This window comes from Vigna radiata, unplaced genomic scaffold (assembly GCF_000741045.1).
Source record: "Vigna radiata var. radiata cultivar VC1973A unplaced genomic scaffold, Vradiata_ver6 scaffold_373, whole genome shotgun sequence".
NCBI lineage: Eukaryota > Viridiplantae > Streptophyta > Magnoliopsida > Fabales > Fabaceae > Vigna > Vigna radiata.
In genome coordinates this window covers 157,458-171,214 of record NW_014542541.1, presented here as the reverse complement: position 1 = coordinate 171,214, position 13,757 = coordinate 157,458, and the positions used below count along the sequence as shown (strand labels likewise).

Genomic DNA, 13,757 nt, shown 5'->3' with positions numbered 1-13,757 from the left:
TTAAAACATTGAGCAAAGGTCAGAGCTGCCTAGTTCCAGCGTGAATTTTCGTTTTTACTGTTTTAATTTCATTTTAATTTTTCCGCATTCACCACACAAACCTTTCACAAACTCCCCCCCCTTCGTGTTTGACTTGATTCTAAACCGCAGTTGGTCCTTGAGAGACGACGTAGGGGTCACTCCCTAGCTATACTGCATTTCTTATTATGCAATCAAATTTGATTGGGCGGCGACACCCATAAAATTTTCTCACCATTAGTTATAATCCTCCGGCTCCACGGTGGGCGCCAAAATGTTCCGGTTCCCCTGTCGATGAACTCTTCCACAATTTGTTCTTGTCGTCCGGTCACCCTCAGCTCTCAATGGTCTTCTATCTGCCGTTGTCCAATTGCTCCCGGCGAGGTACCTGCTAACGATACTTCGACGCTCAAGTCAGTCAAAGGATAATAGGTAGAGATAGAAAGAGAAAATGTATATGAAATAAATGAGCATTTAATGTCACCAACTACCTTTCACCTTTGACCTGTATTTATAGTTTTCGTTATGGGCTTGTGATTAGCTATTTCCTAATCACGGCCCAATCTTTGGCCCATCCTTCTTAATCGCGTTTTACTCTTTAATCTACTCTTAACGTCCTCTTCTATTAACTCGCGTGTAGCTTCGTCCGTTCCGGATGGTTGCTGATCGGACTAAGCTTCCTTCCGTCCGTCAGAAACACCGTCCGTCACAACGAGGGCCATTGGTCTTCAGCGAGATCGTTTACCGCTCATAATCAAGAAGTGTTTGGATGATGGCGGGACGTTCCTTTTTTACCCACCCGGTCCATATGGTACAAATGATATTATGAATGATCACGACATAAAGCATACACAATTAAGATATAGTCTTAAAAAAACAAATATTGCATCAAGAAATACTTTAGTGCCTCGTTAAAACTCTCTTTGTTAATATCCTCTATAAGGAAAAAGACTGAAGTAGGAAAAAGTACACAATAGTTTACATAAACTAACTAAACTATAACTTTAAGTGTATTACATTCTACATTTCCAAGATTAGTTGTCCTAAAATGGTTTTAACTAATACACCCCTATGGTTACTTAGTTTGAAATTTGGAAGATCCCCTCCTACTTAGTGAGAACTTTCATTATTCTTTCTTGTCATCCACCATACGAGATCTTTTTTTATGGAAAATTATAGGCTTAATCTTGGCATTATATCTTCTCATAGCTCATTGTTTGTTGGCTTCTTTTTGGATTTGGGCCTTATCTCATAATTCGTTGATGTGATTGAGGTCAACTAGCAAACACTCTTCATTGAGCTTCATTTTGTATGACTTGTATCATAGAGAATATTCACCTATTTCCATTATGATCATCCACTCCATAGTGTTGTTGCATGGAGTTTCTTGTGTGATTGTTTGTGGGGTGCACATAACTTATATTATTTATTTGGTACATTTACCTTTATCTCCTCCTAAAAACTTATTGAACTCAACAAGAATTACTTAGTTAGTTGCCCTTAATTCGTTCATTTATTTGAGGGAGCTAAAAAAATTGATGGCGTGTCTGTCGATCTCTTGAATATATAAGATATTTGCGTTTATACCAAGATCTACATTCACTTTTAGTCATGTGCCAACAAGATATTATGATGCTTAGTCAAAATAAAGTATGTATAATAAATAAAACAATTAATAAATAATACCTACTTATGAATAATAATGTCTTATTTATAGTATTTTAGTTAATTTTTTTTTTCTCTAAACGAGTATAGATTAACTAAATCAAAAGTGTTTTTATACTTGATTAACATCTGAAGTTATTTTAGTGAAATAATCTTGTTTAAATTAATAATTTTTAGATAATGTTATTTTATGAGTAACATTATCTAGGTTCACTTAATACAATACTACTAATAATAAAATAAATAAAAGAAACAATGTACTTATCTTTACATAACTAATAAGTAAAATAGATATTGAGATAAATAAATCATATATACTTTTTTTATAAAGCGTAAATCACGTGGGATTAAGATAGAATAATTATATCACTAATCAAATGGTTAGATGGTTCTTTTAGGGGAGGCTAAAAAGGCTTTAACTAACCAATTAGGATGATTAGTTTGAATAAGTAATGATTGGAGACTAATAACCACCATTACCTATTTTTAAACTAGGCGTAAATAGGCAGCCATGAATATTCTTCTCCCACCACTAACTACTTTTTATTGTTTGTCCTTCTCCTTTGAAAATCCTAAATGGTGGGTTTTCCTCAAAATCCAATAATTATTTAATAAAAAGAACTTGTCATTGTTTCCTAAATACATTAATTCTTTTAAATTAAAATGAGTAAAATAAGTATTATTTACAAAATTATTATTTTTATTTTAATATATACACTGCTTAACTTTACTCTAATTATATTTAGTCATAGTTGCTAAAAATTATTTTCAAATTTAAAATATTTTAAATAAAATAAAGTTTGTTTATATTTAAATCTATCCATATGAATGTTTTCTTTTTAATATTTAAATGAAGAGGTCTATTCCATTCGTTTAATATCTTAATTTTTTTCTGATATAAGATAATGATTAGAGATGAATATAAAATAAAGAATCGTAATGGCATATGGTTGATTGCTGACTTTTGGTTTGTTAGTCTATCTTATATCAAAATTCATGAGATGGTTAGCATGAGTTTATATATGAATGTGAGTTTTTTTTTTCTAATGTTAAATGATAATAAATAAATCCTTTCTGAATAATTTTTAAAATTAAATAGTTATTAATTAAAAATATCTTAACAATTTCATATAAAATGAATAAACAAATATACTAATTTTAAAAAATATATAATTACTTAATATCATATACTTATATTTAATCAATTTAAATATTTTTTAATTCAAAAAATTAAATAATACCTACAGAATACATATTTATTTGACATTCCTAATAATTTTCTAACAAAATGTAACTTTTGTCATTGAAATTCGTATTATAGCTTAATTTGATTATGTTCCACCATGAAATATAATATAGTTTTCAGGTACTACTTAAAAATTATTTATTATAAAATTCTTAACATGTTTGGATAGATTTATTTTTATATATAAAAAAATATTTTAGAGTTACTTCTCATGAAAAGAAATATATGAAAAAAATTATTTAAGAAGTAACTTTTGACAATAACCAAACACATAATTTTTACTGAGAAAAATCAAAATTTTAAAACCTAAACAAACAAACTTGCTATAACCAACCATAATTTTGTCCGAAGTAAACTTATTTCTTAAAAATATAATATAAGTGAACTCTTCAAAACTTTATTTACATTCATAGTTGAGAATTTAATTTCTGAAAAATCAAATTCTGATTTATGAATAGTGTCTTCCTTAAATAGTGATCAATATAAATCTTTAATACGAATAATCATAGTTTACATATTACAATTCAACTTTCCAAATGTTCCCAAGTAAACGAGTCTATTTATGTAAATAAATTATAAAAATATTCATTTATTTATTTTTTTAAAAATAGCTTTATTTGGAAAAAAATTCAATAACCAACACCACACTAAGCATTTATCTAAATATCAGTCATAAGTGGTTATATTTCTAATATTAAGAATCAATTGTAGAAAGAGTAAAATAATTAATTAATAAACTATACAATCATCAACTATACTGTTAAATAAGAACTAAATAACTTCTTTCTATATTTAAAATCCAAAATTGTCTAATAATGATTAGATTCCAACACTAAATGAGTATTAAAAAACAAATTTACTATTAGAAATTGTTTTAAAAGTTAATTAATGTTTTAATCATAAATTCGCAAAAGTACTCAATGTTTTAAGATAATTAATCCAAAAGTGGAAATATAAAAATTTTCCAAATATATATTTTTTTCTCTAGAAGAATCATTATTTATTTATTAATCAAGTAATTATGAATTTTGTAAAATAAGAGTCACAACCCCTTTATTTTATTTTATGATAATTGGGTACACAACCACCACAATTGCAATTACATTTTCTCATCTCTTATCCTTCTCCCTCTATCTCCATATATAAATAAAGCACAACCCTGATCCCCTTCCTCGTCACCGCCACCAAAGCCACCGTCCTCTCTCCACTTCCCTCCAATTCCCTTTTGGGTTTTGCAATTCGGTTTATTGGGTCTTCAAATCTGTCACCTTTTCCTCCGTTGAACGCGAAACGAGAGAAAGGGGAGAAGGAGTAGAAAGAGAAGAGGGATCGATTTTGATTTCGGATTTTGGAGGTGTGTGGGGTTAAAACCCGGGGTTGTAGCTTTGTAGACATCACGGCTATTCAACGAGTTCGCCACTCGCTCTCACATGCCCGTTGTGGCCGTCGCAAGGGTTGTGTGAGAGAGAGCAACCCTCCACACGGCGGGCGTGGCGCTCTCCCTTCCGAAGGTGGTAGCCCATCTGACCTCCTCTTCCTCGCCGGCGGTGGTTCAGCCCTTGATTGTTAGGATTATTTAGTAGGGATAGACGTAATATAAGCAACGCCTTCAAAAGTTTTCGATAAGGGGTTTCTTGTTTCATTTTGTTGTTGTTCTTCTTTGTTAGTTGTTAGTTTAGGTGAGGTCAAGAATGTTGAGCATCAAGAGGGTTCCTACTGTAGTTTCCAATTATCAGAAGGAGGAGGGAGGTGAGGTTCTTGGCGGAGGATGTGGTCGGAACTGCCTCAAAAGTTGTTGCATTCAAGGTTGGTATTTCGTTTTTACGTTTTGGGTTTTGGTTTTTCTGGTTTGGACGTTTGATGCAAGGCTTTCTAATAGGGTCCATCATCTTGAATTTTAGTCGTGAAGTTAGGGATTTCGGGTTGCCTTTCTCTGCAATCTTAAGGATTGTGATGAAACTGTGACTGTGGCTGCAATTTAGAACCACGGTGTTATCTGTTTGATGGATTTTGGATTTTGCTGATTTGTGCTTTTTGTGTTGTGTTGAGGACAGGTGCGAGGTTGCCTTTATATGCTTTGAAGAGGGTGGACAAGGTCGCTGAAAAGGAGTTGCCTTTGCTTGGATGCAAGGAGCATTGCTCTGTGGCGTTTCTAGACTCGCTTATCCTTGGGGAGGTATTTATGAATTCTGGTTTTTTTGTTTGTACAAGTCGGTGTGTCTTTATGTTGTGTGTTTTTTAGTTTTTTCAGGTTTGGTGTTTTCTTCGTACGTGTAGGTGTGTCGTACGCAATGTTATGTGATTTGAGGATTTTTAAGAATTGATGTTTGAATCTGTGTAGATATGTCGTTATTGTCTGCGTAAAGTTTTGGTGTTCCGTTTTTAGTGTGGCTAGGACTGTAGGTGTGTCATTATGTTATGTCTTTTATTAAGGCTCGATGTTTTATTTTTGTTGTAGGTGTGTCATTATGTTATGCGATTTTGTTTTATCTAAGGCTTGATTTTTTTTATTTTTTTTTTATCTTGTTTTTCTTTTCCTTGTTTGTAGTTGTTTCATGATTTTTTTTTTAAGTATTTTGAGTTTGGTGGTGTAGTGGGAAGAACGCATGCAGAGAGGGCTTTTCCGTTATGACGTCACAGCCTGTGAGACCAAGGTTTGATTTGTGTACCATTTGGTTTGATTCACTTTCTAGATGTGCTTTGCTTGTTTTTGTGTTTGCATGCATGTTGTTTGATGTGTTGGTTATTGGGTTAGATTATTCCTGGAGAGTATGGTTTCATTGCTCAGCTTAATGAGGGTCGCCACCTCAAGAAGAGACCAACTGAATTCCGGGTCGATAAAGTCCTCCAGCCCTTTGATGAAACCAAGTTTAACTTCACTAAAGTTGGGCAAGAAGAGGTCCTGTTTCAGTTGGAGGCTAGCGACAATGGAGAAGCTCAATTCTCTCCAAATGCTCCAATTGATGTTGAGAATTCTCCTAGTTTTGTTGCCATCAATGTAAGTTTTGCAGTCTGTCATTGAAAGTTTAGTAAAAATAATTGTTTAACCTGTCTGTAACTTTTTAACAGGTGAGTCCTATTGAATATGGGCATGTGCTGCTGATTCCCCGGATTTTTGAGTGTCTACCTCAAAGGATTGACCATGCAAGCTTCTTTCTTGCGCTTCAAATGACAGTTGAAGCTGGGAATCCATATTTTAGGTTGGGTTACAATAGCTTGGGTGCATTTGCAACCATTAACCATCTTCACTTTCAGGTACTGTTAATCAGTAATCAACTTTACACGACGACAACATTCTCCATGTTGATTTTTGGGTTCTTCAATTTGTTATCTAGTGTTTTAGCAGTATTCATCATATTGACATTTTGTGATTTTGACAAACTCAGGCGTATTACTTGGCTATGCCTTTTCCCATTGAGAAGGCCCCTACCAAGAAAATTACCAAATTAAGTGATGGAGTGAAAGTATCTAAACTGTTAAACTATCCAGTCAGGGGCCTTGTTTTCGAGGGTGGTCATACACTAGAGAGTTTAGCAAATGCTGTTTCAGAAGCCTGCATCTGCCTTCAACACAACAACGTACCCTACAATGTACTTATTTCAGACTGTGGAAGGAAAATCTTTCTCTTGCCACAGGTAAATTGGTCCTTAACTCCGTTCGTCCCCAAAAATCACATTACTTGGTTGCTTAATTAATATGTTGGCTTAAATATGTTTCATCTCTTCCTCCTCACAATTAGCTGATGTTCTTAAATAACTCGATGTTCTTAAATAACGGGTAGAATGAATATCTTTCAATATGATAGGGACCAATACCTAAAGTTTTCAATTTATAAGAGCTACAAGAGTGATGTGAGGGTTAACACCATGAATAACATTTTTTATAGGAACCACATTAGACAAAAAGGTTAGTGTCCTGAAATCTGTTTAATCTTAAAGTGTATGGTAACTTACTGGATTGCAAATGGTGAAACAGTGCTATGCAGAGAAACAAGCTCTTGGAGAAGTGAGTGCTGAGCTTCTGGAGACCCAGGTGAATCCTGCTGTATGGGAAATTAGTGGGCACATGGTGTTGAAGAGGAAGAAGGACTACGATGAGGCATCTGAAGCCAATGCCTGGAGGCTTCTTGCCGAGGTCTCTCTCTCTGAAGAGAGATACGAGGAAGTCACTGCTCTTGTTTTTCAGGCCATTGCATCTGTTGACTTGAGTGTCAAGCCTCAATGTGCTGAGGAAGTTGATTCTGTTAGCTCAGGCACCCAGCCTGCCATGGTGGCTGGTTCACAGCAATGCCTTGTTCTCCAGTAACATGGCTCTGATGGAAGTGATTATGCTGTAGCACCCTTGTTCTCCAATAAGCTGCTATATTACGGTTCAGTTCACTTATGTGTAGCACCCTTCTACTATGTGGTGACAGCAGTTACTTGAGTTTGAATTGTTATGTGCATGTTTTATGGACCTGAAAAATTATGATTTTATTAGTGTATGAACTTGCAGTATGGTGCTTGATTGATTGTCCTTCGTAGTCTGTGTAAGAAAAATACAATGTGACCATTTTCAGTGGTTAGTGTTTGTGGTTGAATAATGTGACATACTTTATGGTTTTATATTAACTTGAACATCCTTTATCCATTTTTTTATGGTTGTTATTGCACTTTTGGTTTTGCTGCATAATGCCGTTTGACATTAGCATTTATTGAACAAGTTACAGTTTTTGTTGATAAGAGAGGAAAAAGAAGTAGAAAGGGAGATGGGTTTGTAATTCTTTTACAAGGGAGAAAATAAAAGAAAATTTAGTAACTAAAGTGATGGTACTTTCATTATTTGAAGATTTATAATAAATTTTATTTTATTTTCTTATATTTACTCAATAATAGGTGAAAGATAGGGTTGCTATTAAGTGAAAGCGCATACCTTTTTTTTTTCAAATGAAATTTTTGTAATTTTGCAAGTATCCTAATTTTAAAATCATATATAAATCTACTCCTTTTCCCTATTCTTTCGATAGAGATATCTTTATGCCACTAAATTTGCTTTCACGTTTAAAGTACCCTTTCTTTCATGACTTCATAGACCTAATTTGTTGATAGAGACCAAAAAGTTGTATGACAGTTCATGCCAGTCTCTGTTTCTTTATTTCTCATCCTTCTTAACTTGATAGACATAGCCCTTTCCACGTGAATTGGGATCCCATACAACGTGACCTAAATTCGTATAGGACACTACACAATTTTAATGACTGATCTACAAGAAAACTCACGTTAAACCTAAGGTATTTGTTAAAAAGCCAAAAACATTTTCCCAACACAGTAGATAACGTGAATCTCCACCATATATTATTGTACGTGTCCATCTATATAAGAAAAGCACGATGAGCATCCCAAATACCCTTTATATCTGCTAGAAGAAAAAACAAATGTTTATTTTATTGAGATCAAAAATCACTATTAACATGCTAGAATAAAAACAAATGTTTAATGCACCACTACCAATGTTCTTGATATATATACCTTCTTGAATCCAAGTCCTCCTATCACACAAAGAGCAAGAAGATAATGTCAATAAAAGTTTTGGCAATTGTAACATTTATTACTTTGTTGGGTTTGATCCCAATGGAGGGAAAATCAACACCAAGCATTTTGTTCCAAAATGCATCTACTAGTGTTCCATCAACAACAACTTCACCATGGGTGAAAAATAATGTAAGAGGAAGAGGTTCAGGTTGTCTTAGGAGACCATGGGTGTGCCTTAAAGGAAAGTTTGCACCAAAAAGATTGTGTTGTAAGGATCTTTGTGTGGATGTGAGTTCTGATAAAAACAATTGTGGGTTGTGTGGGACTAAGTGTCCCTTCAATTGGCAATGTTGTAGAGGTTTGTGTAGCAACATAAACTTTAGCATTTTCAACTGTGGCAAGTGTGGACATAGATGTCCTCCTGGGGTGCTGTGCTCGTTTGGTGTTTGTGGCTATGCATAAGAACATGCTCCATTCCTTCCAAACCCACCAAACACAATTGCTTGCAGCCACCTAACATGAATCCTACTTTCTCATCTCCCACATGTATGGTGAAAGAGACATATTTAATTGATTATATGAATCCTGTTTTATTTTTTACTAAATGTTGCATACAGAAGTGTCATATCTATGTTACCATGAAAACATACTTTTTTGGTCATATAATCGATACATGGAAGTAATTATGTGTTTGTTTTGTTTCCTACTCTTTTAAGTACAAAAACATTGTGAGAAGAATTGATGTTATACTTTGTTACAGTTCTTACAGTACATAAATGGTCATGTATTTGATGTTTATTAAAAAAATTAAAATATCTTAAAAATCAAATTTTCTTTTGTTTTCCATTATAATTAGAACATATAAAAGACTAAACCGAATTCTATCATGAGAATGAAGTATCTTATTTCAGAATATTATATGCACTTATCTCGAACATTTCAGTCTAGAAAAAATTTCCTCTTTAAGGTGAACATTGTATGTTTAAGAACAAACTGCGTTTATATTTTGCATTTTGACTGTGAATATAGCTTACGAATTGATTTTTTATTTACTCTATTGATACAAAGTTGTTCTTACAACATTTGAGGAACTTTTCACACACAATCATTCATTCTGTAAAACAAATTCAAATTGTTATTAAAATGTCTTGGTCACATCATAAGCAATATCTCTTCTACAACCTCGTTACCGCCACTTCCACCGCCACAACCAGTGGCGAGCAGTTGTGTTATTGAATGCTCCTCTCTTCCTCCACTCTTCGCCGCCGCCGCCACCTTTTTTCTTCTCTCTCGCGTGCTCCCACCACTCTTCTGTCCGTTCAGTCGCCGAATCTTTACTTTCTCGGCAGCAACACTTTTCTCAAACCCCACCTCTTGGAGCTCTCCCTCGCGATTCCCGAAGCCACTCGCACGTGCTGGAGGCTCCCCGCGCTGGGCCCCTCGCACGTGCTGCATCTCTTGCAGGGTCTCCAATCCCATCGCGTAACACTCGAAAAGGTTCGGTCTTTGTGGGAGATTTTCAAATGGGGTGCTCACACGAACGCGGGTTTCGACTTAAAGCACCATTCACAGTCTCACGAGATCATGGCCTCGCTTCTCGTTCAAGTGGGGTTGTTCAAAGAAGCCGAGGAGTTGCTTTTCGCGTTGGAGAATAATGAAATTTTTGACGATCTCATCAAAGGGTATGCTGGTGCGAGAGAATGGGAGAAGGGAGTCTTTGTGTGTGATTTTATGAAGGGTAGAGGGAAGGTTCCCTCGAGGGATTGTTACGGTGTCTTGGTTGATCTTTTGGTGAAAGTGAAGAGGACGAGTCTTGCATATAGGCTGGCTTTTGATTTGGTGGATTTGGGTGTACCATTGAGTGTACCATTGAGTGGTGATGAATTGAGGGCATTGGAGATGGTTATGGTGCAGCTTTGCATTGGTGGGAGGATTCAGGAAGCAAGGAACTTGGTGAAGAAGGTGTTGGTTCTTAATTGTGAGGTTAGTAGTTTGGTTTTTGATGAAATTGCGTTTGGATACTGTGAGAGGAGGGACTTCAAAGATTTGGTTAGTTTCTTTGTTGAAATAAAGCGTGTCCCTAGTGTGAAGGCTGCTAATAGAGTTATGAATTCATTGTGTAGGAATTATGGTGTAGAAAGGGCAGGATTGTTTTTGCAAGAGCTAGAGAGTTTAGGTTTTAGTCCTGATGAAGTAACCTACGGGATATTGATTGGTTGGAGTTGTCGAGAAGGGAAGATGGTAAATGCATTGAGTTGTTTATCAGCTATGCTATCAAAAAGCTTTGTGCCACATATGTATTCTTACAATGCTCTTATAAGTGGGTTGTTTAAGGTAGGTATGGTGGATCTTGCACGTGAGATTGTTGATGAGATGATTGAAAGGGGGACACTGCCTGATGTTTCGACTTTCAGAGTTCTTATGGCAGGGTATTGTAAGTGCAGGAAGTTTGATAAAGTGAAAAGTTTGGTTCATGAGATGGAGAACCGTGGACTGATTAAGCTCTCTTTGATGGAGAATCCGATTTCCAAGGCTTTTCTGATTTTGGGCTTTGATCCTTTGAGTGTGAAGTTGAAACGAGACAATGATGGGGGACTTTCGAAAACGGAGTTCTTTGATGATGTTGGAAATGGACTTTATTTGGATACAGATGTTGATGAGTATGAGAAACACTTAACTTTGGATCTTGAAGAATCCATGGTGCCCAACTTCAATTCATTTGTGGGGAAGGAATGTAGCAATGGTAACCTGAAAAAGGCATTGATTTTGGTTGAGGAAATGCTTTGTTGGGGACAAGAATTGTTGCTGCCCGAATTCTCAAAGTTAGTGAGACAACTCTGTTCATCTCGGTCGCAAACCACGTCAATGACCCATCTTTTAGAGAAAATGCCACGGTATGCCCATAAACTTGACCAAGAAACTCTCAATTTAGTTGTACAGGCATACAACAAGAAAGGCTTACTGTCCAAAGCGAAAACTACACTGGATGAAATGCTTCAAAACAAATTTCAGGTGACCAATGAGACATATACTGCCATATTAATGACTTTGTGTAAGAAGGGAAACATGAAAGACTTCAATTTTTATTGGGATGTCGCATGTAGAAATAAATGGTCACCAGGTTTGGAGGATTTTAAATCTCTTCTTGTTCTTATGTGCCAACAGAAAATGCTTAAGGAAGCATCACTGTTTCTTGAAATCATGCTTTTATCACACCCTTACTTAAAGTCGGACATATGCCATGTGTTTGTGGAAGTACTTTCTGGTAAGGGTCTTACAGACATTGTACTTTTAGCTTTAAAACAATTACAACTTCGTTTCATCTTGGATGACACTGGTTATAATAATCTTTTAAGGGGCTTATGTAACGAGGGAAACTTTTCTCTTGCCTTTACCGTATTGGATGATATGCTAGATAGATCTTTGGCACCTTGTTTGGATATTTCAGTCTTGTTAATCCCTCAATTATGCAAGGCTCAAAGATATGACAAAGCTATTGCATTAAAAGATATACTCTTGAAAGAGCATCATTCATTTTCTCATGCTATAGATTGTGCATTGATGCGTGGATTTTATAATATGGGGAGCATAGGGAAAGCTGAAGCTATGTTCCGTGAGATGTTATCTAAAGGGTTTAGTCCAGACGAAGAACTGTGTAACATGCTTATTCAGGGTCACTGTCAAGCTAATGACTTGAGAAAAGTGGGGGAACTACTTGCTGTTGCGATAAGAAAGAGTTGGGTGCTATCCCTCACAAGTTACAGGAATATGGTGCGATCAGTTTGTAGGAAAGGTGGAGTCTGGTTTGCTCTGAGCTTAAAGAACCTTATGCTTGCACAATGTGCACTTGATGGCCATATCATATATAACATTCTCATATTCTATCTTTTATCAGCTGGAAATAGTTTAGCTGTTAACAAGATACTAGCTGAAATGGAAGAGAAGAAAGTTGTGCTTGATGAAGTTGGTCTCAACTTTCTTGTCTATGGTTTCTTGCAATGTAAAGATTTATCTCGTTCTCTGAGTTATCTTGCCATTATGATTTCAAAGGGGTTCAAACCAAGTAATCACAATTTGAGGAAGGTAATAAGCAGCCTGTGTGATGCCGGGGATCTGCAGAAAGCCCTGAAATTGAGTCAAGAAATGAGATTAAGAGGCTGGATACATGATTCTGCAATTCAAACATCTATTGTTGAAAGCCTTCTGTTGAGTGGTAAGATACAAAATGCAGAAACCTTTTTGGACAGGATGGGAGAGGAATCTCTGACCCCTGATAATATCAATTATGATTACCTTATAAAGTGTTTTTGCCAGCATGGAAGACTGAATAATGCAGTTCATCTTATGAACACAATGCTGAGGAAAAATAACATTCCAATTTCCACCAGTTATGATTTTATCATTATTGGATATTGTGCACAGAATAAATTGGACATAGCTATGGATTTTTACTCTGAGATGTTGAACTGGAATCTCAAACCAAGAATTGAGACATTGGAAATGCTTGTCCAAAGATCCTGCCAAGATGGCAAGACAGAATTAGCAGAACAATTCCTAGTGGACATGAGTCATGGAGGTGAAACTCCAACCAGAAAAATGTATTGCACTGTAATTAAGAGTTATCACATGGAAAAAAATCTCAGGAAGGCATCAGAGCTGATGCAAGCCATGCAGGAAAATGGCTACCAGCCTGATTTTGAAACACATTGGTCTCTCATAAGCAACTTAAACAGTGTCAAAGCAAAAGACACTGATAATGGTGGCAAGGGTTTTTTATCAAGACTTCTTTCCAAAAGTGGTTTTCTTCAAAAGAAATGACCTTCTGTTGTGAAAGGGGTATTTTGTTGGTTGTATTTTTTAGACACTGTCATTTTTTTTACCTGAGTTTTTGGGAAAATTATGGAAAATATTGTTTATTAAAGGTAAATAGGATCTGTTTGGTCATCTCTTTTAGTGTACTAATCCAATTGTAAAGTGACTTTATCATCTTTCTGAATTTGGATTTGCAACTTCATGTAAACTTCAAAATACACACTTCTTTAATTTCTATGTAACATGGTTCTATATTTCTTCTTGTAAAATAACAAATTCCTATTCTTTTTACTACACTTGATCCAAATCAAAGTGTTTATTGTGTTTCTTTAATAAAGTTTATCGAGATTGTAAAAAGAATGTAATACCTTTTTGGTAAAGATAAATGTAATATATTTTTTTTACACAGACAAATATCATACTTTTAATATTGATTAAGAGATTATAACACTTTTTTTTCAGTGAGATACAAGGTAAAATTCTAAATTTGAAATTACAATCCAAAT

The 13,757-nt window shown here is 35.1% G+C and overlaps 2 protein-coding genes across 2 annotated transcripts; both read left to right on the top strand.

The window, feature by feature from the left end:
* The first annotated feature begins 4,030 nt into the window (after positions 1-4,030).
* On the top strand, positions 4,031-7,558 carry LOC106780161 (GDP-L-galactose phosphorylase 1). Its single transcript, XM_014668416.2, has 7 exons — positions 4,031-4,735; positions 4,984-5,105; positions 5,524-5,583; positions 5,685-5,927; positions 5,999-6,184; positions 6,316-6,564; positions 6,905-7,558. The coding sequence occupies exons 1-7, from the start codon at positions 4,621-4,623 to the stop codon at positions 7,232-7,234; spliced, it is 1,305 nt and encodes a 434-aa protein (XP_014523902.1). The 5' UTR covers positions 4,031-4,620; the 3' UTR covers positions 7,235-7,558.
* A 2,465-nt stretch (positions 7,559-10,023) lies between these two features.
* Positions 10,024-13,257, top strand: LOC106780152 (pentatricopeptide repeat-containing protein At5g15280, mitochondrial). The gene has a single exon (XM_014668406.2). It carries the CDS (start codon positions 10,024-10,026, stop codon positions 13,255-13,257), a length of 3,234 nt encoding a protein of 1,077 aa, XP_014523892.2.
* The last annotated feature ends 500 nt before the right edge of the window (positions 13,258-13,757 follow it).